Source organism: Polypterus senegalus, chromosome 16, assembly GCF_016835505.1.
Source record: "Polypterus senegalus isolate Bchr_013 chromosome 16, ASM1683550v1, whole genome shotgun sequence".
NCBI lineage: Eukaryota > Metazoa > Chordata > Cladistia > Polypteriformes > Polypteridae > Polypterus > Polypterus senegalus.
The window spans coordinates 101,409,310-101,437,145 of NC_053169.1; the positions used below are offsets into that span (position 1 = coordinate 101,409,310).

The 27,836-nt window shown below is 43.0% G+C and overlaps 1 protein-coding gene across 2 annotated transcripts in view; it reads left to right on the forward strand.

The window, feature by feature from the left end:
* Positions 1–441: 441 nt before the first annotated feature.
* Positions 442–27,836, forward strand: part of dusp10 (dual specificity phosphatase 10) — a 36,268-nt gene continuing 8,873 nt past the window's right edge. Inside the window, exons 1-2 of one of the 2 annotated variants that reach the window (XM_039737922.1) lie at positions 442–585; positions 1,766–2,609. In XM_039737922.1, coding sequence (XP_039593856.1) covers positions 1,817–2,609 — 793 coding nt within the window. In that variant the 5' untranslated portion in view covers positions 442–585; positions 1,766–1,816. Of the gene's footprint in view, positions 586–771; positions 867–1,765; positions 2,610–27,836 lie in introns of those variants that run through there. The other variant, XM_039737923.1, reaches the window with a different exon arrangement.

Here is a 27,836-nt window from a genome sequence, read left to right on the forward strand (position 1 = left end):
TGGACACGTCACTCTTTCGCAAAAGAACATTATAAGCTCGCACAACACGTTGCACTATACACAAGCCAACCCGAAAAAAAGCAGGCGCCGACATCATAACCCTTCCGCGCGGAGCTCGCCAGTCAGCCGACGATCCCCACGGGCGGTTCAGTTTATATGTAAATGCGGCACATCTGCTCCGCTCTGGCTGGGTCCAGCTCCTGGCCTGTCTCATTGGCTGCTAATGACATCACCCCTGCTCCACACTCGGAGCCCCGAGCATTGTTCGGCTAAACTATCCCCAGCTCGCTGACTTTACACCCTTGACGCACCGCCCATTCGGGCGTGGTGTATCCAGTCACACCGCCTCTAAGGCTCATTAATATTGATTAGGCTCTACCATTGGCTATTGCCACTGTCATTTAAAGACTGAGCCGTTCTATAGGCTGATGCCCTCTCTTGTATATTACATTACGAGGAGCGAAGCTGAAAGTGAAAAATGTTGCGGCTCGGCGTCAATGGGAAGGGGTGAATGGGGACTTTAACGTACGTGTGTGTGTGGCGTGAACAGCTTGTCTGCGGGCTAGAACGGTCCTTCGCTCTCACGTAAGTAGAACTTTTTATTGGATTTGATATATTCTTTTTGAACGCGCGAGAAGGTTCACAAGTAGAACTGGATTTTTTGGGCCAGCTGCCCTGTCCGAGACAGACAGACCCGCACATTACAGATTTCCAGTTCTCTCCAGAGCGCAGTACGGTTGACGCTGCTGTGTCAGCCCCATGTTATGCCTTCTTTACGGGGTCCTGTCCAGTCCAGTGCGTCCCTTAAGTTAACGGTGACAGTTTCTTCGGCAAAACGGATCGATTTCTAGCTGCAGTGCAATGAGGTGAGAAGTAGAGCTGGAGAAGTCCTCATAAGCGGGCACTGCGGCGGCGGCGACGGCTGTGGTGGTGTTTGGCGGCGGTGGCGGCGGCCGCTGATTCGCGCGTCTCGTTACGTTTTGTTTCTGGCTTTTTTCACGCCGTTCCGCGTTTGTCTTTTTTAGCCGTGAATGTTTGTCTAAGAGATAAAAAAAAAAAAGAAAAGAAGATAACCCCAAAAAGCGCCGCGTTTTAGTTAGAAATAATTCATACGTGCCGCCGCTACTGCTGCCCTGCGCCGACTGCGGGCTTTTAACATCTTGGCGTTGTCTCGCACACTTTGAGAAGTCGTTCAGGCTCCGTTATCGATTTCTCCAGTTCACTGGATGGGACAAATCGGATTCTCTTTCTGCAGCGTGTTAATTCCGTTATCAGCGTGCCTCGACGGTTTTAGGTGCTTGACTTCCTATTTTTAACGTTTATGGTCTGAAAGTGTTAACGGGCGCCGGGAATTTTCAGGGACGGTGTCCAGTTTTATTTTTAGATGTAGTGGCTTATCTGCCTGACGTTTGAAGCCCCTGCGCCGTCTGTTCGAAAATGGACTTTTTATATCCAGTTATTATTATTTTAACTCCCAGATTGTTTTAATGTTTATATTTTTATGACCAGGACTGCCTGTTAAGTGAGATTTCTGAACTGGAATCACTAAGGTTGTGTATCCGATTTAACCCGTGCCGACCACTCAATTTAAATGCGCTGAAATAATTAGAAAAAAATAGCGAGGGAACATTTATTTGTTTATTTTAAAGTTCATATGTGTCTTCCAGTTTACAATCTGTGTAGTTTTGTTTTCCCCAAGTGAAAATGAAATCTTATTTCTTGTCTGCCCTCTACTGACTTCTGTCGCATTGGTTTTTGTCTTTAGATCCGAACACTGAGTTCTTCCTAGTTTGCCTGGCGTCTTTTCAGCTTCCCCATGCCTCCATCTCCTCTAGACGACAGAATTGTGGTGGCACTGCCAAGGCCAGTCAGACCTCAGGAACTCAAACTTTGCTTGGACGATAACTACCTGGATTCGGTCAAGGCAGGACGTCAGACCGTGATCAGCTCAACTGTGGTGAAGATTCGGGCGACTAATTTCACTTATATGCCCTCATCCAACGGCTCCACCCGCTCTTTGTCATGCGGATGCAGCAGTGCTAGTTGCTGCACTGTGACCACGTACGAGAAGGACAGCCAGAGCCAAGGACCGGTCAGCGCCAGTGCCCCAAACCTGACATCGGAAGCGTGTCCCACTGGCCCCACCAACCAGATGGTCAACAACAATAATGAGGCCATAAATGCACCTGGTGGGATCGGAAGTCCAATCTCTGGACCTGCTAAGCAGCTTCCTGGATTTCGGACCATCTACCCCAATGAATTAGCCAAGAAGATTACCAGATGTGCCAAGGGTCACCAGTCGACTCCCGGGCCGGTCATTATTGACTGTCGGCCTTTCATGGAGTACAATAAGGGCCACATTCAAGGTGCTGTTCATATCAATTGCTCAGATAAAATCAGCAGGAGGAGGCTTCAGCAAGGCAAGATTACCGTGTTGGACCTTATCTCCTGCAGGGAAGGCAAGGACTCCTTCAAAAGGATTTTTTCCAAAGAAATCGTAGTTTATGATGAGAATACCAATGAGCCAAACAGGGTGATGCCATCCCAGCCTTTACACGTGGTGCTGGAATCCTTGAAAAGAGAAGGAAAGGATCCCCTTGTTTTAAAAGGTAAAATGCTCAGCCTGAAGAGATCAGTAAACTCGGCACCCGTGTGGCTCTCGTTCGTAGACCGTGGCGGCCTTGCTAAGTGACAAACGTAATTCTGATTTAAGCTCTCGGTTTGTGTTGGTTCCGTCCGTTAAGAGTTATGGTTTGATCCTCCCGGCACGTTGTTTTTTTTTTGTGGACCAGGAGCCAATGCCAGACGGAGTGCCAGCCCATCACGGGCCGGACGTGTCAAATGTAAAGATTTGGGGGACGCCAAAGCGTTCATCTTGTGGAGAGTTGCTCAGATGAGGGTTCAGTTCATGGGCTTGTAACGGTTTGCATGACCCGAGACTGGCCACTCTTATTGCTTTTACCAGTTAAACTTGACTGGGACACAACACGGTAAAATGGCACCGTTCTTTAAAACTTGAGTCCAGTGTTTAATCTCCACGAGCTGTGCTCCTGTTATGCGTAATGATTTCTTACTGTTTTTCTTTTCACCTCCTAATCGGGGCCGTAATGATAAGATTTCGAGATATGGGGCAGGCCGGGGTGACGGGCCTCTCTCTTCTGCTGGCGGCTTTGAGCCGAGTAAGCGGGCGAAGGAAGAGAACGTCTCCAAATGAAAGAGGAAGCTTTGAGACGGGTGGCCTCCTCACCGCACTCGCCAGAAGGCCCTTCTGATCTGTCGGACGTTTAAAACGAACATAAAGAGACGCTTTAATCGGCTCATCTTAACCCCTGCACCCCATCCCACACCCTTTCATTCATCTTCTGTACATTATGGACACGCTCACTACCTGCCATCGTTGGCAACTTTTTTCTCTCTTTTTTTTATTTTTATTTTTTCACATTAGCTTAACAACCACAGAAATAATTAGTCATTTTTCCCCCCCCTCTACATTTTGAAATGTGAGAAATAACTCTGTGGACGGTTTAGCTTGAAGTGACGAAAAGAAATAGTGCAGAGTTGGCTGAAGTGTTGTTGAATACTTCAAACTGCTTCTTACTTCCTGTGTTGAGGACCGATGGTGAAAGGCATCCATTAAAGAGGCGATATTGCGTTGGCAAAGACCAATAATACTTACAGTCTACGTAATTTAATAACCCGTATATTGAATGTGTTGGGTAATGCAGTGGTGTAGCAGATGCTGCTGCTTCCTCACAGCCACTGGAGACTGGAGTTCAAATCCATACACACTCGCCCACGCTTGTGCCATCCCTGTGTCTGCTTTATGCTTTCTTTTGTTATTTTGGTTTTCCTTTCACATATTAAAGACTATCAGTCTGCCTGATTGGCTAATCTAACTTGGTAAAGTGTGTGCCCGTCCATCAGTATGGCATCCAGTCCCAGGACAGGCTGCTCCAACAAAGCTGGATAGGCCGCTGCTCCCCGGTGCCATGATTTGGGTTAATTAGGCTCAGAAAGTCTATAGAAGTTGATTGCAGTGTGTTGCCGCACCCCAGGTTTTTCTTGTAAGTTGGAGGACTTGCTTGCGGTGCTGGACGAGCCACCCGGATTGGGACCCGAGTGCAGCTGGGCGAAGAACAGAGTGAGGGTAAACTGTGGCTGGAGTGCCAATCCTGCCTTTGACCCCCCAGGTTTTTCTTGTAAGTTGGAGGACTTGCTTGCGGTGCTGGATGCAGTTTAACGTCCTACCCAGGATGGAGCAATCGCAGGTTAAGGGGTTTGCTCGGGGGCTCAACGGAGTGCAGTCACTTCTGGCGTTTTATGGGATATCCGACCAGCACTACCTTCTGAGTGCCGCCTCGGAGCCACCGCTCCACAATCGGTAGGTGATAAAAATTTGTAATCCATCCATTTTTCTAACCCAGAGCAAAGCCAAACATACAGGCTTACCCAAATACCCAACTATTCTAAAGTGCCTTTTAAATCTGTCCGTCTATGTAGGGGTGTGTGTGTGCGTGAATGTATAAAACTAGCTGTGCTCCCTGATTAAGACGTGTTGAAATCAAAGTATTTAACGTTGACCTCTGCCATTTGGTATGGGATTAGAAAACGTAGTGTTCATGTGTGTGATGCACCATTTGTTGGAATGACAAATGCAATGCACAGTTCTCTTTTATATGCCATAGTGTTAATGTTTGTGATGCGCCATCTGTTGGAATGCCAAATGCAATGCCTGTGTCTCTGTGGTATGGCATTTGCTGTGAAATTCATAAAAGCAGTGTTAAGGTTTGTGATGTGCCACTTTTGGAATGACAGAAACATAACAACCAAAAAGATGTGCTTTTATTATTGGGGGTTGGGGGGGTACACTGTCCTCCCATGCTGCTGACTGATTCCAGGGAATTTTTGGGTCTCCCCCTTGTATGCCATCCAACAAAAGACAAGGCGTTCCTGTTTTGAGGAGGGTTTATGATCTCATAGGTCAGGGTTGGGGCACTGCTGCTGTTCTTCTAGGCTGGCGTCTTTATCTCTGAAGAGCTGATCGAGTTTGAGGCCGCGTGTCGCACTCAAATCCTACCCCCCACCTCCATGTGCGCCGTTCTCTCTCGCTCTTTCAGAGACGGGTTTGAGACTCTCGCAACCTCATACCGCCACTGAAAACATATTCTGGAAATACAATATCAACATTGATGTCACGAGAAACATTTGAGATGACTTTTGAAATGATTATTGTTTTTTTTTTTTGAAGAAGAAGAAAATGACAAGTAACTGTAAATACAGTCAAATACCACAGGCACCGTTTGAGCCCCAAAGAGTGCATTTACCCTCGTGTCCTGCCAGCAGTGAGGGCTGCAGATGTGCCTGCTGTATCTGTGTGTGGTCAAAAGCTCCCCTGTGCCAACGCTCACCTTGTGAGAGGCCCACATTAAAGTGATTTGCCGGGCACGCAGACGCACCAGCGGGTTGACCGAATTTGTTTGCTAATACAAGTCGGTGGCTGTTTACATGTCATGTATGAAAGACCACAGAAAGGCACGCGACACGAGGTTGGGTCACTTATTTATTTATTTATTTATTTTTGTTTTCCCGTTTGATTTTTGTGAGAACAGACGCACTTCATCGGGGTGAATTCATACCGAAGAGACGCCTTTTATTTGTGTTCTCACCGAGTTTACCTTTGAACAGAACCGACAGCTTCTCTACCCAGATATGCGGACGTTTTAGTTGATGTGACATTCTGAACAGCACACTGTCTCTTCTGTTTGGCTTTGAAGAGGCGTCACGTGGGATATGTGAAGAGGGAGTTTGAAGCCGTATTTAATTTGGTGGGTGGTCTTGACCCCGTAGCGTTGGAGGCTAGAGGTGAATTCTCTTCATCTTGTTGGAAAGCCTCTTGTGGTGATCAGACTTAATGAGTCACTGCGCCACTTATTGCACCTCTGCGGTGCCAAGCGTGTTTGTGTGTGTGTGTGTGTGTGTGGGGATCTTATCCGGGTAAACGTCCATGACTGCTACAAACTGATTGCCTTTTTCTTCCCGTTTGGCTCAGTGATGTTGAAGCCACGCAGTGTGGGAAGAGAGATTGTGCCAGCTTCAGCTCTGGCACTTCACTAAAATGCTGGTCTCGTTCCTGTACAAGTGAGCGACGTGGCCAAAAATCAATACCCTGGTGTCTTTAAGAACTCTGATGGTTTTGGTAATTACATTATACTGGTATCGATATATTCTGATAGAAGACAAGCATGGGAGGGATGATTGGATACCCTGCTAGGAGGCCCTCATGATGGATGGAGAACATCGGTGGATGGGCAACCCAAGCAAAATGGCCGTTGTTCTCTTTGCCAAATGGGACCGTGTCATTTTGGCAGACGAGAGGTGACCATTCAGGCCCTCCAGCTCGTGTGCTTAGCTAGTAGCCATGCTGTCCCGTTTATCCCACCCAGATCTTTGTTAAAGGTTGTCAAGGATTCTGCTTCAGCTCCATAGCGTGGTAGTTTGTTCAGATTCCCACAACTCTCTCGACTACAGAAGAGCTTCCTGGTTTCAGTCTTCAATCCACTTCCCCTTAATCTCCATCTGTGTCCTCAAGGGTGCGAGCTAAAAGAATTCTGCTGGATTTTCTTGATGAGGCCCCCATATGCAGTCACCTCTGCGTGAGACTCCGGTCAGGTTAGGTTGGGGAGCGGGCACAGCCATAGCGGTTTACGTATGTTTGTGTCATGGAGCGGTATGGACTGTTTCTGACGTTGTTCATCTCCTTTTGCATTCCTGCTTCCCATTATGGTGCTTTGCTCAATGGGTGTGAAATCCCACAGCAGAGCATCCATGTTCATTTAACCCTGGCTTCAACTAGAGTGCTTTCGCTGGCAGTGTTCAAACTACCCATAAGTCATTGCAAACATGTTGTATTGTGTCCGGTTACTGCTCGGTTTGGTTTTGTGGACGCGCTTGCCTCCCTTGTCTATCGGCACCTAAGCGAGTTTGTCATCCGTCGGTGGTTTCATTTTGGCGACGGATTTGCTTTCATCTTCTTCTGATTCGTTAACTTGGGGCTGCCTTGCTGGCTGTTTGAGCTTCATGCATCTACCCAGTGGAACATCACTCTAGGAAAGACTGGGTCGCGCTTAACCGAGCTGGGTCAAAGGTGGGCAGAACAAGGGACAACCTATTTAGATGGGGCCTCACCACCCAGTGGTGAGCCCACCCAGACAATGGACCACAATCTCCATGAACGTTCCTGAGGCCCAACGTGTACCGATGAAGATCTTAAGAACGCTAATGACGCCGCCATTACCTGAATACGGCAGTGGCGTGATAAGATCTGATGATGCTGTAGCCTTGAACTTCCTTTCCAGACAGACACACACATTAAGATTCTTCTTTTTTCTTTTAATATTGTATACGTTCTACAACACCAGTTTGTTAATTTCATGGGCACTGCCATTTCGTGGGCTCTCCTGTTGTGGCACTGCTCTTGGTTGGTGGGTCTGACGTCGCCTACGATATACAACACCGATGCGGTGGGCTGTAATTGTTCATACTTTTGTTCAGTTATTTGCAGCTTGTTTTATGTTGCTTGTATTCACCGTACGTGATTTGGACAGAGAAAACCCACCAACCTTTACGCGTGTGTCTCTTAGCTATTCTCCGTATGAAATTCTTGCATTTCGATTCTGGTTAGTGTTCCGTGTTTTCGGTGTTGGAGGACGTTTTGAATTTTCGCTTCCAACCATTTTTCTTTCTGACTTGGACCTTTAATTCACTTCAACTAGAGTGCTTCGCTGGCCGTGTTCAAACTACCCATAAGCCATTGCAAACATGTTGTATTGTGTCGGGGTCTGTTACTGCGTCATTTTCCAATTGCATTTAATTTTTGATATACTTTTGAAAATTGAATGCACTTTATTCAGTTTTTTTAAAGAATGTTGACCACAGTGAGCGGTTACCGTATATACTCGCGTATAAGCCGGGGTCTTGAAACCCAAAAAATCGATTATAAAATAAGACCCCGACTTATACAACAAGTCAAGTCAAGTTGGGGAGCATGCACTGGTACGGCACGGTGCTGCACCCACCACACGATGAAACAACTCGAAATCCCGGTTGGCAACCCCCCAGGCAGACACGCAGTCCAGTCCCGCACTCCGGATACGACCCTGTTGTAAGCCAGGTGTTACGTGGGCGACCCCTTGGCCTGGACCAGCCACTTGGGTCCCTAACAATGAGAATCTTACGAGCTGATCACCTTCGGGGAAATGCGCCACATGGCCGTAGTGCCGTAACTGACGCTCCCTCACAATGCAGGTCATGTGTCTCATTTGGGACTCCATGAGCAACACAAAGTCAAACCAACGGCACCCAAGGACTCTCTGGAGAGACGCACATGAAGGGGTCCATTCTTCATCTCCGGTCACTGGACAGCGTCAATGTCTCACAAATATGAAGCAACAGGACTCTAAAGACTAGGACCTTTGTCCCTTAGCTGAGATATTGGGAGCGCCACACACCCCTTTCCAGCGACCTCATGACCCCTCATGCTCTCCCAATCCGTCCACTGACTTCATAGGAAGAGTCACCAGAGTCGCATGAATGTCACTGCCGAGGTCAGTAAACCTCTCGATGACGAGGTTTTTACTCTCTCTATAGACAGACGTACTACTGATGGCCGCGCCCAAGAGATCATTAAAGGCCTGGATGTTGGTTTTTATCGGGACACTCGGACTCCTCACTCAGTCTCTCGAGCGCCCTGATCAGAGCCTCCATTGACTCCGCGAAGATCACAGCATCATCCACAAAGTCAAGATCCGTGAAAAATATGACATTTTTTTACATCTTCTTGCCTCCTCTGATCTCGCATCAGTTTCTCAGACGCATCGAATTTTGTTGCAGCAGCGCATTTTCCAGTTTTTCACCAATTCAACGACTTTTAATTTAAAACCGGCTTCATATTTTCTTCTGATTGAACGCTCCACCATAGATAAGGGATGCTCTTACGATAAAGGTGTATGAGGGTGTGAGATACAAAAATCACAGCGAATGTCGCTTCAGAATAGTTCGGGTATCACCGTGTGGTCACGTAGGCACAATACATAGAAAACAAAAGGCCGTGAGCCCCGTGGTTCCTCTCTCAGGTGGGCTTTGCATATCGTAATCTCTTGGACCAATAGCGTAAGTTTTCCGCATTTGACTTATACAACCGACATTATAAAATGCCAGAAATTATACGTTAAAAACAAGCCCCGACTTATCCGCGGGAGAACTTAAAAGTGAGTATATACGGGACTTCATTTTATATCTTTTTGTATAATTACAGATTTTCTCGGCCTGCAGCTGTTAATTGCTTTGTTAAAAGCTTATAAATGTTTTCACTATAAAAGGTACAGTGTGAAGAAGTGACAAACTCTGCTATGTGTTTTTGTTTTGAAGTATTAAGCTTAGACTGCGTAGAAAGTGTCGCACACGTCAGTAACACACACACACACACAGAGAATTAAATGAGTTGAAGTTTTCCACGTCCTGAGGGACCCAGAAGGCATCCTGCATTCTGCATACTTTTTGCCATTAATCTCCTTTTCAGTTCTGATTTAATCTGAAAGATTTGTTAATGGACAAATAGGTCAAATTATGGTCACCCCCCCCACTTCATCTTCATGTAAACAGGACCCCTTTCTAAATTTAGTGACCCTCTGCCTCTCCATTCCTGGCCACACACACAAGCAGATTAATACAGAAAGGCAGCGGCCTCTTCATATGAGCCGATATCTCCTTATGAGCACCTGAATACAAAACAAGCTGCGAATCCTTGAACAAACATGTGGACGATTACAGGCCAGCGAATTATACAAATAAAATCTCACCGCTGATTTTTTCAAAAAAAAAAAAAAAAAAAGAGAGAAAGTTAAAAATCCTGAATAAAGTGAGACGGTCAGTGGGAGCTCACTTTGTATTTCTGTTAGGCACTGCGGTTCCTCTAACATTTCAGAAACTGATTGATTAATTCGAGTAGTTCAGTTCAAGAGTGCATGGCACGACGACGTCCTTAGTGGCACGTGAAGCGGACCTTTTTGTGTGCCCACGTTTCAATCTCCTTTCCATACCTACCTCCTAGTTTAGTGTCCGTCCCTTTAGCGCTGTGCAGGGAATTCTACGTTTGTCGGAGGAATTATGGGTAGATAGGGAGTTTTGTTTCTCTGCTGTGGAGGCGATTTACACAACAATATCCTCATCATCCTTTTCATTTTTGCAGATGAAGTAATGACAGTCATGAGCCTGGGGATTTGTAACATTTGCCTTTTGTAAGTTGATTGCATTGATAGATTTGTTTGTTTTCTGGACAACAAAGCACACAGGACTTGAAACTGCATATCCGAAGTAGAATTTCCACCTGATATCTGTTGTAAAATTTCCACTTTTTTGTGAAAATTACAGTGCATTCTGTAAATTGTATAATTGGAATTGTTAGTTTTGTTTCTCATTGATCATTTCTAGCCATGCTTATTTATTACTAGCCATGTAAGATCCTAGAAACTCGGAAAAGAAACTGAAATGCAGAGTCTGCGGTTTGGTTTTGTGGACGTGCTCGCCTCCCTTGTCTGTCGGCGGCTAATCGAGTTTCTCTCTCCTCGGAGGTTTTGTTTTGTCGATGTGCTCGCCCCCAACTCGTCTATCGCCGGCTAAGCAAGTTTCTGTCTCCTCGGAGGTTTCGTTTTGCCGATATTTGTTAATTTCATGGGCTCTCTTGGTTGGTGGGTCTGATATCATCTACGGTATGCAACACTAATGTCGTGGGCTTTAATTAGGGCTGTGAAGTCGGTAGATAAATCCTTGGACTCTAAATCTGACTCCAAATTCTTAGTTTCTGTTACTTCTGACTCCGCTGTATTTAATAGGCTAATGTATTTTCCATGTTGATTGAAGGAAGGCAAATATCCACGTCATTTAACCAGAGAACTACTGGCTGTGACACCGACTCTCTACCATATTGGCCAGTTTAAACAAAAGACAAGAACCCCTGACCACACACCAGCGCACACCTTCACCTCCATCATTACACTTGATGAACTTGTTAAACTCAAATGAAAAGACTTTTTGTAATGTACCATATTCCAGATGATCTACAGTATGTGAATGTCCGGTCGTATAATCGCTCCTCTGAACTTCACACTACACTACTAGTAACACAACTCTGCACTCGGCTTTATTCTCACATCAGAGAAGGACTGTTGTTTGTGAAATGGGACACTTGAACTTGCTGTATTTTTTTTTTTTTTCATTACAATTTAAATTTATGAGGAGTTGGAGTCGGTACATGTTTCCCCACTCCAGGTACCCAAAATTGTCTCGGACTCCGACTACACAGCCCTGGCTGTAATTGTCCACGCTTTTGTTCAATTATTTGCAGCTTGTTTTATGTTGCTTTTATTCACCGTACGTGATTTGGGCAGACAAAACCTACAAACCTTTGCGCGTGTGTCTCTTAGCTATTCTCAGTATGAAATTGTGGCATTTCGATTCTGGTTAGCGTTCTGTGTTTTGGTATTGGAGGACGTTTTGACTTTTCTGTTTCAACCATTTTTCTTTATGACCTTAATTTGTTTCCGAATTCTGTGTTTTCATACTGTTTGCTCTGCTCAGCTTTCACATTGTCGATGCCAAATTCTGAGCCTACCATCCGAATGTTTCATCAGAAACCGAGACTTGTCAGACCAGGCAACATTTTTCCAATCTTCTATTCTCCAAATCTGGTGAGGCTGTGCGAATTGTGGCCTCAGTTGCCTGTTTCTTAGCTGGCAGGAGAGGTGCCAGGTTTGGTCTCCTGCCGCTGTATCCCACCTGCTTCAAGGGTTTGGCATGTTGTATGTTCAGAGCTGCTCTTCTGCATGCCTCACTTGTGATGAGCGCTTATATGAGTGACTGTTGCCTTTCTGTCAGCTCGAAACGGTCTGGCCATTCACCTCTGACCTCTGGTATCCACAGGGTGTTTGCGCCCAGAGTAGAAGATTTCTGTTTTTGCCGTGGTATTAAAAGGGCGGCAAGTATCATTAAAAATTCCCTTTTATTTATATCAAATACAATAAATTGGCTTTCACAACATCCCTATTCTTGGTTGTGAATTTTAATTCTGGGGTACCCCAAATGTGACCAAAGGGTTGGGTTTCAAACAGCCGCCCCTTACCATTGGAGACTGGAATTGGGGCTGATGGTGGGGTAGGGGAGAAAAGAATTGTGTGTCGAGATCGGGAAGTTGTTATTTTTAGGGATATGTAAATTGGTGTATGGGCTGTATTTGGAAACGAAACCCTGGGGGCCTTCAACTACAGTTTGTAGGGTATATAAGTAGTGCAGTGGGAGCTTTGTTCATTGATTTGTTTTCTGCCGCACACTCATGGCATCATCACCTGCCTTGTTTGCGTACATCATTGGCTAGACTGGCATTTCGCCCACTCAAGCCACTATGTGTCATCAAAGAGGCCTATTTGAAGCATACGTCATCCTTTAATTTGAGTGAACAGACATCGTGTTTCAGGAGTTTGCCTAAACTTAAATAAAGGAAAGGACACTTTTGCAAAAGGAAAAGTCATTTATCGACTGTTTTCAAAATTTCATTTCAGGTTTTTGCCTGCTAAGTAATTCAAAGATTCGGGGAAAAGAGGAACTCCTTTTGACTTTCTCGTATACAAAGTATAGGGAAAGAGTTGTAATCATCCAAAAATTGGACCTCGAGATTTTGATGAATCTCTACATGTTAGACCTCCCTGAGTCCAATTTACTTTCTTGTAGGGAGAATATTGTAATCATCCAAAAATTCCATTTGGAGATTTTGATTTTCAACATTTTGGATCTCCCTGACTTTCTTGTATCTGAGATGTAGGGAAAGGATTATAATCATCCAAAAATCTGACCTCGAGATTTTGATGAATCTCTATGTTTTAGACCTCCCTGAGTGCGAAAATACCATTTTTTAGAAGTGTGTGTGTGATAACTTGAGTACGCTTTCACTTCGATCAGCCAAATGTTGCATACAAGTCAGTCGGTCATTATCCAACCCACTACAAGTATCAGGTATAAAACGTAGATTTCTATCAACTTTTGGGCTATTTCCATTAACCGGAAGTGGTACTTTTCCTTTTATTCATGCAGCTGCAGAGTCCAATTTCTTCAACTTTACTTTTATGATAATTGTTAAGTATATTTATTAGTTTGATTTCATTTCTTGTCGATGATTCTCTAATGTCCATAATATAAAAATATAATCCTTGTCTTGTGGTTTACTCCTCAAATATCTATCCCCATATCTGAGAAGTCCAGGGGAGAGCACTCCAGATTTTTCTTATTTAGTGTAGTGAAAAGCATTTCCATCCGACTACATATCGGCCCCCATAAGAAATTGCTGCTCCTCGCCTAAAGCTTACTCTTTTTAGTTCGATTCAGTTTTCACAGAAAGCCCTATAAACTGTTGCGACAACTACAATAATTATCCCATTCTATCTAGTGAGTGCAGCCAGCCATGGTTAATTGTATTGGTTGGATTACGATGGCAAGAAATTGTTGGCTCGCCAGGCGTGTATGTGGAATCTGCCGTTGTAATTGTTTTCACTTGTCATCTCTAACAAGTTGAAGCCGATTGTATTGTGTCCTTTAATTGGTGTTATTGAGTGATGGATGGTCTAGAAATGACAAACTGAGCAGGGCCGCAGGGCGGCTAATATAAACGAGCTGAACTTCAAAGGGCTGACTTTGCTGTGTGAATTATTGTTGTTGGTGATCGAGTAGTTGACAGTAATCCGTCTCCTGTTCTTGACATGGGGATGTAATGCAAGCCCTCCATAACATTTCTCTTTACAGTTACAGCGCTTTAACACACTATATAACTGAGCATGTTGTAGGTGCTGAGATGTTCCTTCTTTTGGATGTTAAGCCACACGCCTGCCTGCAACAATGAAACCCTCCACCCCAACTATGCCATGTTGTACCTTTTTGTATACCGGCTACCAAGTTCCCTTTTGTCTGGCCTGGTCACACTTTCTTTCTGGACTTTGCATTTTCTACCTTGTCTGTTTTGGCATTTTTCTTCTTCTACTTTTACTTCTTCTTTATTTTGCATTGCTCTGGTTTTCCTTCTACCTATGTTCTAGATTCATTTGTAGCTCCAAATTGGCCTGTTGTTGTGAGATCCCTCTATTTAAAGCACAAAAAGCGAAGCAGGCCTCCAGACACTCCCACGAAGCCTGACCCCAAGCTCAAAAGGGAGGCTTTCTGGTCTGTACAGGCCCAAAATGATGCCAAGACTTGTAAATAACACACTTTGCATGTCAGAACTACCCATAAGCAGGGGTGTGGAAATCACATTTTTTTCTACTTGTCCACGGGCAAGTAAATTTAGAAAATCCACTTGTCCGCCAGTTAAATTCACTTGCCCATAAACAAATAACAAAAGTGAAAAATAGTTTATTTTTTCTGATCTCTTTTATTGATGCCAAAGCTGCCTTCCATTTTAAAACTGAAAAAAGTTGTTTCAGGGAGTAGTATTTTTGCCACCTTGCTCTAGAACATTATATAAAAAAGATTCCCGTATCATTTTTACTCACCAATAAACAATGCCTTCATTATAGCTACACTAGTTCTGTTTCACATATTACAGTTACATAACAGAACACTGTCCTGATTCATTTTCTGCCATGTTCTTCAGCTTTTGTCTTGCAACATCTCCCCCAAGAATCTTTACCATCTCAGACAGCATGGGCTGAATGCTGTTCATTTCTGCTCGAGCTGAACTGCATGGTTCCTGGTACTGATACTCGCGGCCCCTTTCAGCTTTTGTTTTTCTTTTCTTGTCCTCATTGTCAGGTTTTTCAGGGCCTGTTTTAATCAAGAAACGATCCATTTCTCATCCGCGATGCTACTTGCTTTAGTTTCAGCAACGCGAGAAAAACATGCTTACCGCAGTGCATTATGGGTTAGTTACACCGGCAATTCCTAATGACGTATTCGAAATTCCGCCAGATGGTGCATTTCCAGAGAAGTAAATATTACCTATGTTGTCGGGGGGGGGAAAAAATAATCGCACCTAAGTGAAGATTTTTATAGATATTTTGTAACATTTGGAAACCGTTAGAATGTTTTCTTCTTTATTTTTAATAAACTGACAGCGCAAAACCAACTTGTTTTATATGAAAAATTCTCTAATTAAAAACGATCTATAGACAGCTCATCAAAATGAATGCTGTCACGCAATAAATGCCTGAACTCCTCAATATATCACAACCTACGCGAAATCACAAATTTCAGGAAAGATTAACTGCCTAACAAGCTTTATGTGGTGAAAACATTTGCACTGTAAGTAAAATGACCACATTTTTATGTAGAAACAATGAGTTTTATCAAAAATATATAAAAGTTATCGATTATAATGAAAAATTATCAGATTACATCATAATATCGGCATGGAAAAAAAAATGACCGCATCTCCAAGCATGTAAATAGTAGGGTAAAATACTTATGTAAGACCATAAGAGTGCTTCCCCTATGAAAAATCAGCCGTCATTTTGTAAACAATATTGAAGACCAATCTGACATGAAAAACATGCCTAAGTAGACTGACTGTTACCGCACGACGTACGTACCCAAATGTTTAAAATTTGAAAGTAGTGGTAAAAATGTGCCCTGCACAGCACATATAATTCTTTTTTCTCCAGAAAATTGCACTTGTCCGCGGACAACTCAAACCAGAAAAACACGCTTGTCCGACGGTCAGTTTACCCGTGTCGGACGAGTCGGGCGTTGGAATTCCGCACCCCTGCATAAGCCATCACAGGTGTGTTGTATTGCATCATCATCTGTCTCTTGGACTTATGGATTCGTTTTCAAACCTGACTTTTGAATTTTTTTTTTGATTTACCTTCATATTTGTGATGCAGATGATGGTGAAGTGTTGTAACATAAAAGACTTTGGGCGGTTGAGCTTCTTCTGGCCGACTTTTAAAGACTGTGCCACCCCTTGTTTCCCCACAGGAAACCCTTTTGCTGACACCAATGCCCAATGGCAAAGTACTCCTGGGGGATGCTGGGATTTGTGGTCCTTTGACATTGCGCTGCTACAAATTGCTCAAAGGAAAGAATGCAGGTGAAGTTAGATCAGATGCCTTCAAGGGTTTTAGAAGTTCCTTTGTAACTTTGGTTGGTCCTTTATAGCTCATCGTAGTTCCTTTGAGCAAAATTAAAAGCTTCAAATCCTCATTTCTTTTTCCAGAGTTCAGGAAGGGTAGCCGAGATAACCACTAAACCATTGTGCGGCCTGCATTGTTTGTAATAGTCTTGTAATGAGTAGACTTGTTGTCCTTTTTCTTTTTCGTTCCTTTTCATAATGAGTCTTAAAACCCAGTGACTGATCTTAGGTGCTGCTTATTTAGTTTGTCCCTCGTGAAGAAACAAGACAGAACAAGCAGATTAAAGGTTGGGGAACCGTCCCCGTATAATGTGGTGGAGTCGAGCTTTCCGTCGCGATTTCTCCCACAGTCAAAAAGTTCAAAATAAACAGTTTCGACGGGGCTTTTATATTTCATTGGGTGGAAGGAAACAAACAGGAAGTTGTGGTGACGAGAGAAGTGAAGTCATCTCGGGAGGACGAAAGAGATGTCAGAGTTTGTACGCAGAAGTGGAGTCCTCTCAGACCCGATGCAGGTTTTTATTCTTCTTGTTTCCTGATGAGGAAGAGAGTGAGGTATTAATACTTTATTTCTCCCGTCTCGTTTCCTTTTTGCACTCCCTTGGGCCCCCTGGCTGTCCCCTGATCGCCCGTGCGTGACACCCTGTAATCTTCCCTTGTTCAGGACCTCCACTCCAAAGTCACGTTTTACCCAAATAGCCCAGTGCACCTTTTTTCGTCCCCATTACTTCTTTCTTTGACTTTGTCTGAATTTCAGGTTTTTTCTCTCCTCCGTTGCCCACTGGCAATAATTCAGCGATTAATGGGCAGATAGTGCTGGGCTCCATTTACGTTGACCACTTTCAAACTGTTTTGTTCTCTTGTCCGTTTAAGCAAATCTCTATCCTTTATGTGACCTAATTCAGTATTTGGAAATTTTTGGAAATTTAATGCATGCGTTTTACTGGAGGACTGGTCACAATGCCGTTGAAATAATAAAACGAGCCCTCCGAACGCATGCAAGTCGAGGAGTCGTTCGTTGAAGACAGTATGGTGGCTGCTCAGCCATTAAAAACGCACACCGCTGCTTTTGTCTGCCGCCTGCGTCGAGAAATGAAACTGTGCCAGGCTGTGGGAACTGCACGGGCAAGGCAGGTACTTTCCACCCCTAATTAAAACTTGTGAGGGGTTTATTTTTAGTAAAAGAAAGAAAAGTGTTTCTCAAAACCGACACTCATTTAGTGCCTTTCTTTTGATTGTGGTAGATGATTAATTGTTGTGACTGGGGGTGGTTGACACGCATTGACATGCATCCTGACAAATTGATAAAAAAAAAATAGATAGAGACAGAAATATTATATATGTATATGTGCTTTTTAAAAACCATGCTTATATTAAGTTAAAAAGTAAAAAATAAGTTTTTATTTTACGAGTACTTATTTTTTACTTTTTAGTACACTTTTAAACTTAATATAAGCATGGTTTTTAAAGTGTTTTTATATATATATTCAACTTTTTAGTTTTAGGTTTGTTTTAGTAGAATTTTGAAATTAATATTTTAACACTTCCTCTAATATTTGTATCCGTTACTGGTGCCATCTATTGGTGAAATCTTTACCTATTCTTCATATGAATATTTCATTTCTTACTTAATTGATTAATTGATCAATTAGTGAAACTGATTATTGATTCATGTATTGTCATCAGGAGTAAGTGTGCACGATTTCAAGTCATTTGGACAATAGGATGTGGGTTGAATATCAATTTACAAGATTTGTACCTGACAACAAACAGGTGAAGTTTAAAGAAGCCTGGTAATAAAAATACAGAGGGAATGTATTATAAATAACTAGTAGATTAAATGGGCTTTACCATATATAGTGGGGGGGGGGGTGATGTTATTAAAAGGTTAAGGGCAGCACCCTCACCACAAGGAGACCAGGGTTTAAGTCCTGGGTGCCCCCTGCATTGAATTCTGCATGTTCTTCCGATTTTGGGGTCCTACAGTCCAAAGACTCACAGGTTAGTTGGATTGGTGTTGTTAAATTGGGACCCCCCTTGCGTGTGCGTGTGTGTCCTGTTTGGGGATTGTTCCTGTCCTGCCTTGCACCCGATCCTTGCAAAGAGAGTGGCTCTGGCATCCCCACGACCCTGCCCAGAATAAGTGGGTTAAGAAAATGGAAGATTTGGCCTATAGGTTAAATAAGCCTTACCAAAGGTGAGAAAATAAAACTCTGAACCTCACATAACATTTCCATTTTGTTTGCTTAGCAAACACTTTTTTGTCCAAATCGACTTACTAAACACTTCAGCCTAATCGAGTGAAATCACAGGGCCCACTCTCATACTTTCTCACACACACACACACACACACACAGTCATTATTCACTTTCGCAGAGGGCCACTTTGACGTCACCCGCTAACCCAATATTCAAGTGTTTGGGGTTGCTGGAGCAAAGCCCACAAAGACACTGTAAGCAGGCACACATGGATAACAGCTGGATATGGAATTGGTCCGTTTACTTGTCCTTTGTTGACTTGAATGGCGATTTATTTATTTTAGTGGGAATTCAGTCCGCCTTCTTTCTCCCAATCTGCACATCACACATAGAGAAGCATCTGAGATGGCACTAAAATGTAAATCATTAGAAGCTGGGATATAACTACAGTATATAAAATATAACTAAAATTCTGTTACAACACACAAACTCCAATAAAATCAAAAATGACAATCCTCAAACATTTCGATTAAAAACCTGATGAGAAGTATAATGTTGAATACAAAAATAAATAAAAATAAAACGCAAAACCCCTCGGAGAACTGCGTCTCTCAGAAGGTGACGTCTGCTTCTCCTGCCGTGTCTGCCGATGGTGCAAAACGTGAAACTGTGCGCCACAGAGGCAAACCTCTCCGAAAACGAATGTGACAAAGATCAGACTCCAATAAGGTCCTGAAATTGTAATCCACCAGGATGAGCAGCTCGTGTGTGTGTGTGTGTTGTGCGCTGATTAAGAAAAGTGTAAGAAGTTGATGGGGTGAAAAATAACGACAAGATAATTAAGTGAGGTTCGAGGCATCATGAGAGAAGCCAGGTCAGTAACAATCGAGGAGGAGGAGGAGGAGGTTGGTTGCCTACGCTTCTAGAGTGTTGCTGCACCCACCACACACTGCACCACCTGGATTGGGACCCGAGTGCAGCGGGTGACACCTCGGCTCTACACTGAAGAACATGTGAGTTTTTTTTTTTTACGTTGGCCACCACCAACCAATCCCAAGTTTTCCCTGTAAATTGGAGAGCTGGATGCAGATTATCGATGCAAATGCAGGTTAAGGGCCTCACTCAAGGGCCCAACGGGGTAGAGTCGCTTCTGGCGATTATAGGATTTGAACCGGCAATTGTAGATCCCTAACAGTAGAAGCAAAAACGGAAATCCGAGTCGAAGGCAAAATGGAGTCCCAAAGCACCAAAACAGACCCCTAGGCCAGGAGCTGCTTGGTTGAACTAACTGAACCAAACTATTGCTAGAATTATTTGTAGAGAATTTTAGCCGAGTGGTAAGGTACAATGTGGCCACCGCTGTATTTACATTGTGACATCCTGTGATATGATCAGTGCAGCAATCGAGGTCAAAAGATAAACCCGTTGAGTCACGGAAACTAATAACACGCCAGTACAATAAAAATCGAACTCGTTCAAAATAAATGGAAACTGGAAAAGCTTCAGAACAGAATCTGCACTGTATAAAATAACTCAAAATACAGTATATGTGTAAAAATTGCAATAATAATAATAGCCTGGTGAAGATTATGGGCTGCTTGTTACTTAGTTGTACAGGCCACACCAACATCGATACATCTGAAATTTCATCTTGTGAATGATTTGGAAGGACGCTGGAAACGTCAAGGAAGCATTGAGGTGTCAGCTAGGTCGCCCCTTTAATCCGAAAGTGAATTATTTCAAACAAATGGCACAGACAGAGGAAATTAAATAAACTAAAGAAGAGTCATCTTGACTTCTTACTGAGAATCAGCGGGTTGTCAGTGCTGTTCAGAGTTTGGGTCCATTCTCTGGGGCGTCTGTTCATTTCTAGCTGTGTAGACAGTTGAGACGGAAGAGAACGATTTTCGCATTGTGCCCTCTCGTGAGCTGGAGTGGTCCGAAAAAAAACCTGGAAGGTGATCCTCCGGCTCACATACGTGACGCCGTTTTTGTGTTTTGATTTGGCCGTCTGTCAATGCCAACGTCACGTTTTCAAGCACCGAGAACAAATCTTTTATAAATGTGAAGATGTCATGTCTTATGCAGCAGTGCAGACGACGAAAACGGAACTGTTTATGATGTCGTCTGTGCGGTGGTGAAAGTCCTGCTCTACCTTCTCAAATAGTGCAGCACCTTACAGCCCTTGGCAGCAGTCCCAGTCTGTATTTTCTTATTTTCGTTTATAACCTTTATAAGAGCGGTTGTACAACGTGTGTGTGTGTGTTTGTTTTTTTAGGTGCTGTTTGTTTTTCTTGTGCTTTCAGTGTTTCAATTTATTTTGATTTGCTCCACAAACCTCACTCTTGGCTGGTTAACCACGCGTGACCAGCAGAAACAAAATGTGGTGTTTTGTGTTTTTTAAAATTTGAAAATGTCACCCTGGAAGGAAAACAACTGCAGTGAAAACAGCTCTTTACATTTTATCCATGTTAGTGTGAACTAAAGGTCAATTCAGACGGAATTAGTTTGACAGCAGGAGGGTGAGGTCAAGTCACTGTTACCGAAGGAGGTCTGTAACTTTAGTCCCATTTGAATCACTTGTGTCAGTAACTTTTCACGGGCTGCCTGTTATTGTCTCGGTAAAAATTAGAGACTTTTACCTTCTGTAAAAAGTCCATAACAAAAAATCTAGAGTGGTCTCCCCTAGATGTTCACGTATACTCCGATATGGGAATGGATATTCTGAGGAGTAAACTAAATAGAGGAGAGGAAGGCTGTTGTTTACTTCCAGTATCAAAAATCCCAAAATGCTGGTACAGTACCATACGGTTTAAAATTTTAGGTTTTTTGGTACTTCTCCAGTACCTGCACACTGCTCAGCACTCCTTCCATACTAGAACTCGTTTTTGTTTTCTTCATTTTAATAAGGTTACACATGAGTAAGTCACTCCAACACAATGGCATTTATCAAGTCACAGGCCTGCAGTTCATGTATGCGGGTGGACCTCACAGTGTGGGGTAAATTCAGACACCATTCTGAACAAAAGGAAAAAATCAGGAGTGGTCTCCCCGCGACTTTCTCGTATACTCAGATATGGGGATGGATATTTGAGGAGTAAACCGCAAGACAAGGATTATATTTTTATATTATGGACATTAAAGAACCATCAACAACAAATAAAATCCAATTAATAATGTATTGAACGATTATTATAAAAATAAAGTTGAAGAAATCAAACTCTGCAGCTGCATGGAGAAAAGGTAAAGTACCACTTACGTTTAGCGGAAACAGCCCAAAATATGATAGAAATCTACGTTTTGTAACGAAAACTTGTATGCAAAATTTGGTTGACCCAAAAGTTATCGTGTGTTTATATATATATATAATGTACACACACACACAGTTCCAAAAATGGTATTTCGTACTCTGGGAGGTCTAGACGTCACGGGTCTTCTCGTCTGGTCCGAGTGTCCTTGGGCATAGAGGTCGGTATGAAATTGAATTTGAATCAAAATCGAATTTTTGTACGATTTACAGTATTTTTTCCTACAAGAAAGTAAATCAGACTCCGGGAGGTCTAAAACATCGAGATTCCTCAAACTCTCAAAATGAAATCTTCTGCTTGCATACAAGCAGGCATAATTCCAACAACGGTATTTTCGGACTCGGAGAGGTCTAAAACATTGAGATTCATCAAAATCTCGACATCGAATTTTTTGGCGATTACAATACTTTGTATGCGAGAAAGTAAAAACGACCACACGTTAAACTAGTCCCGTGTGAGTTAACCTGTCGGTAACATTGCATCATTTAAGTGATTTGAATGGAGCTAAAGAAACAGGGGTCCTCCGATGGTAATAATTAGTTTACCCGGTGTAGGAAGTGGACGGAAACCATCATCGGTGTACTTCTTTTTGTCCAAGCTTAATAACTGGGGGTGTTGTATCTTCTTGGAGGTCCCTCATTGCGCTAATTTACATTATTTATATAGGAAAACAAGTTGGTGTAGGGCTGACCCCCTTGGAGGGTTTAAATGGACGTATTGTTCTTAGGGTTGCTAATGTGGTCCAAACTGATGGTATGCATACATTAACTAAAGAGATCGGGGTAATGCTGCTGCGGAGTAAAGCACTGCTGGTTAATCACAGACTTTACAGCACTAATCCTGTCTGAATGGGGCTGAAGACCGAGTTTGGGTCTACAATGGCCCTCCGTTAAGAAGCTGTGTCACTGGTAGCCTCCCAGCGTCGCAGCATACTGAAGATACGAACGCCGTCACATTGACAGCAGGTTATTTGAAAACAAGCAGATAAGCACGTTATGCAAATCGCATGTATTGAACTTCTCTAAAGGCACCAAACCACTTTTGTTCTCCTGATATTAATATCGAACTGCGCTGTTCCCCTTTTTTTTTTTTTGCCCATAATGAGTTCCTCCTTGAGCCAAAATAAACACAAAGCACAAACACAGAGCAGTGTTAAGCAACAAGGCACAATTTATGCCATGCTTGGGGTGGGGAGCTGGGCAGTACCACGTTACTTGTCTTATTGCTAAACTGCTGCTCTTCCAGAATGCGTACACTTTAACAGAATGCTAGATTTAGAAATCCGTTGGTGGACTCGCCTCACAGGCCAAGAGGTAATACATTGAAGGTCAGGTTTTGTTAAAACAGCTTTGTAGAGCAGATCAGGTGATCCTTGTCAACATAAAAAGAAATGGCAGGCTCTCTTCTAATGAAGGCAGTGCTGCATTTCCCCTAAAAGATTTGCATTCGTGGGTGACACTTAGGGTCCTCCCTCTCTCTCTTAAAGAGTTACCACTGATGAAATAGTTAATAGAGAATGGGCCATTCAGCCCAACAAAGCTCACCAGTCCTCTCCACCTAATTCTTGTATAATAAAACATCAAGTCAAGCTTTTAAAGGCCCTGAAGCCCTTCTGTCCACCACACTACTTGGTCACTTATTCCGTGCGTCTCTCCTTCTCAGTATAAGGATAAACTTGCTAATGTTTGGGTGAAATTTATCCTACACAAGTTTCCAGTTGTGTCCTTGTGTTCTTGATGAACTCCTTTTAAAGTCATCGTCTCAATCCGGCTGGTAGGATCCTCATTGGTGAGGACGTGAGTGGCTGGACCAGACCAAGAGGTCGCCCACGTAACACCTGGCTGCGGCAGATAGAGGGTCATTTCCGGAGAGTTGGACTGGACTGCGTGTCTGCCTGGGGGGATGCCAACCGGGATCCCGAGTTGTTTCGTCGTGTGGTGGGTGCGGCAACTCGCAGTACCAGTGCAGGCTCCCCGACTTGACGTGATTCCACTGGACTGATTCCCTTCATAATTGTAAACTCCTCTTCGTCTTCTTAGGACAGTTAAGTGATAGTGACAATAAATAACTTAAGGTAGAAAAATCTTTTTACAATGAAGCAGAAATGTGTGCATGTTTATTTTATCACTTTTTATATTTAAAGCATAGACACAGAAAGAAAACCCATTCTGAATTGAATCCCATTTTTCTGTTTTATTCTAATAACTGGAAGGTCAGAGCGCTGCTTCCTTCGTGCTATCAGTTAAATTTTTGTAAGAGGCTGGGAATTTGGGGAATACATCTGCTTTGATGGAGTGTTGTTACCTAAAGGCCATGTCTGATTTGGGTCTCGAAACGAGTCGCAGCGAGTTTTAGATGATGGGTTGACGCCTTTAGAGACACAGTTGCTAAAATATTGCCACTTCTCAGTTGCGGCATCACTTTTATCCAGTGGTTTTATTTATTTTATTTTTTCTCTCTCTCTCCTTTTTTCAGTAGCAGACTTGATTTACGTAATCTTTGCGAGTCTGTAGAAGTCATGCCGTGCTAAGTGTGTGACGTGCCCGTGACTCGGTCCAATCAGCCTCCAGCTCGCCCAGACAAACCCTTAAGTCATACGAGTGCTCCGTTAGAAGCACAATACATACAGCAATGAGGAATGCCAGCGTTTAGGGCCTCAGACAGGAGAAGCTCATCTTTTACATGACACCACAGAATGGGGGTGGGAGAGAAAAATGGGGGCAGGATTGTGGTTCAACTCGCCATGCCTGGAAAACATTTGCTTAGTACTTACTCTTACAGGCTGCACGGTATTGAATGTCCGAGAAACTGGCGAACTTGCAATACTTAAGTTGTGACAGAGCTAGATAATACAACATCCTCTGGTGACAAGATCGGAAACGTCAGTCGTCCGGGTTGAGATCTCCTCCACTTAGAAGTTGTCTAATGTGCCGCCATCTTTAAGTGACTCTCAGCACCCATCTATTTACAATATTGCTTCCTAGTTTTCACGCTGATTCAATGTCTTCTATTACACTGCACATGTAACACAAAGATATACAGTGGTGTGAAAAACTATTTGCCCCCTTCCTGATTTCTTATTCTTTTGCATGTTTGTCACACAAAATGTTTCTGATCATCAAACACATTTAACCATTAGTCAAATATAACACAAGTAAACACAAAATGCAGTTTTTAAATGAAGGTTTTTATTATTTAGGGAGAAAAAATCCAAACCTATGTGATAAAGTAATTGCCCCCTTGTTCAAAAATCACCTCACTGTGGTGTATCACACCTGAGTTCAATTTCCTGATTACTGCCACACCTGTTTCAATCAAGAAATCACTTAAATAGGAGCTGCCTGACACAGAGAAGTAGACCAAAAGCACCTCAAAAGCTAGACATCATGCCAAGATCCAAAGAAATTCAGGAACAAATGAGAACAGAAGTAATTGAGATCTATCAGTCTGGTAAAGGTTATAAAGCCATTTCTAAAGCTTTGGGACTCCAGCGAACCACAGTGAGAGCCATTATCCACAAATGGCAAAAACATGGAACAGTGGTGAACCTTCCCAGGAGTGGCCGGCCGACCAAAATTACCCCAAGAGCGCAGAGACGACTCATCCGAGAGGTCACAAAGACCCCAGGACAACGTCTAAAGAACTGCAGGCCTCACTTGCCTCAATTAAGGTCAGTTTTCACGACTCCACCATAAGAAAGAGACTGGGCAAAAACGGCCTGCATGGCAGATTTCCAAGACGCAAACCACTGTTAAGCAAAAGAACATTAGGGCTCGTCTCAATTTTGCTAAGAAACATCTCAATGATTGCCAAGACTTTTGGGAAAATACCTTGTGGACTGATGAGACAAAAGTTGAACTTTTGGAAGGCAAATGTCCCGTTACATCTGGCGTAAAAGGAACACAGCATTTCAGAAAAAGAACATCATACCAACAGTAAAATATGGTGGTGGTAGTGTGATGGTCTGGGGTTGTTTTGCTGCTTCAGGACCTGGAAGGCTTGCTGTGATAGATGGAACCATGAATTCTACTGTCTACCAAAAAATCCTGAAGGAGAATGTCCGGCCATCTGTTTGTCAACTCAAGCTGAAGCGATCTTGGGTGCTGCAACAGGACAATGACCCAAAACACACCAGCAAATCCACCTCTGAATGGCTGAAGAAAACCAAAATGAAGACTTTGGAGTGGCCTAGTCAAAGTCCTGACCTGAATCCAATTGAGATGCTATGGCATGACCTTAAAAAGGTGGTTCATGCTAGAAAACCCTCAAATAAAGCTGAATTACAACAATTCTGCAAAGATGAGAGGGCCAAAATTCCTCCAGAGCGCTGTAAAAGACTCATTGCAAGTTATCGCAAACGCTTGATTGCAGTTATTGCTGCTAAGGGTGGCCCAACCAGTAATTAGGTTCAGGGGGCAATTACTTTTTCACACAGGGCCATGTAGGTTTGAATTTTTTTTTTCTCCCTAAATAATAAAAACCATCATTTTAAAAACTGAACTTTGTGTTTACTTGTGTTATATTTGACTAATGGTTAAATGTGTTTGATGATCAGAAACATTTTGTGTGACAAACATGCAAAAGAAGAAGAAATCAGGAAGGGGGGAAATAGTTTTTCACACCACTGTACAGTATATGTTGGCAGCCAATCAACATAAAGATTGCCGGAAAAAGAAGAACATTGAGTGAAAATGTGCAAACACACAATATAGACCTCTCGGTAGTAGTGTGCTCCCTCCTTCGAATATTTATAGCAATCTGATACAGCAATGCATCTCCTCCTTTCCTTCCATTGAGGAAGAAGCACATGCATTATGGGACAGGTGATCCTGATTACCGGGTGGGCACGCCCACTAATTTCATTGGGAAATTTTACAGTAATCATCTGCCGGTGATTAAGGCAATTCGATATATATTTACTATGTTTTTTTTTTTTTTAAATTATTATTACATACTAGCTGAAGCCCACCATAGCATACGTCAGTGTAAGAATAGGAACGGAAAACGGTGAGAAAGGAATTCAGTATAACAAAGGCTTAGGAAACCACCGTCGCAGTATAACGAAAATAGCAAGTAGCAAAACCAATGTCAATGGTCGAGAGAGTACCTTCCTGTAGCAGGCTACGGTAAACATATATACGTAGATAGACGCCGAATTCACTGTGTTGCCCAGTCGACACGATAAGTCAGCGCGTCCACCATATTGCGAGTGGTAAAAGTGCCATTTAAACTAACACAGGTAGACGTGGAAACTGGGTTTTCTGATGAAAAAACAATAATGTTTAAAACAGTATCGTTTACATACAACAGATTTTGGTGAATCATTTACATGCAATTATTTATATCCATTTATACACTATTAATGGCAATTATTAAATAATAATAATTTTTTATTAAATAATTCCTCCCGTATAAGTAACATTTCTCGGATTGCTTTCTTCCATCTCTGAAACATTTCTAGACTTCATCTTGTACTTATGCAACACAGTACTGAAGTATCGGTTAATGCCCGAGTCACCTCACGTATAGATTATTGTAATGGTATTCTATCTGTTATCTCATAAAAACGTATCCATCGCTTACAATGAATTCAAAATTGTGCTGCCAGGATAATAAATAACCTGCTGTTCTAAATCCACTGTACATACTACAGCTATTCTCTCTCAACTTCACTGGCTCCCTGTTAACTACAGAATACAATACTAAATCCCGCTCTTAACATTTAAAGCTCTCCACAGCCTCGCTGATCTCCTACAGACTGACACTCCTCTCGCTCACTCAGATCCTCATCTGCAGCTCGACTTTCTGTGCCACACGTCAGACTCAGTGCTATGGGAGCTCAAGCGTCTCTCCTGGTGCTCCTCAACTTGGGGATTCTCTTCCCTCTCATATCCGTCCGCTCGATTCAATAACACATTTTAATACCAAACTACCCTCAAAACTTTATCTTTTCAAACTGGCATACCAATTGTGAATTGTGTACTGTTACTACCAGTTATCTTTGTCTGTTTGCTAATTATTGCTGTTTGATTTAGCCTTCTCTTTAGCCTCGAGAGCGACGGTGGACGTGGAAGAAGGGTTAGAGATGGTGGGCGGGGCTTTGTCGTGCACTCCCCATGACGCGGGAGGAGGGTTAGAGTTGGTGGGCGGGGCTCACTGTCTTGC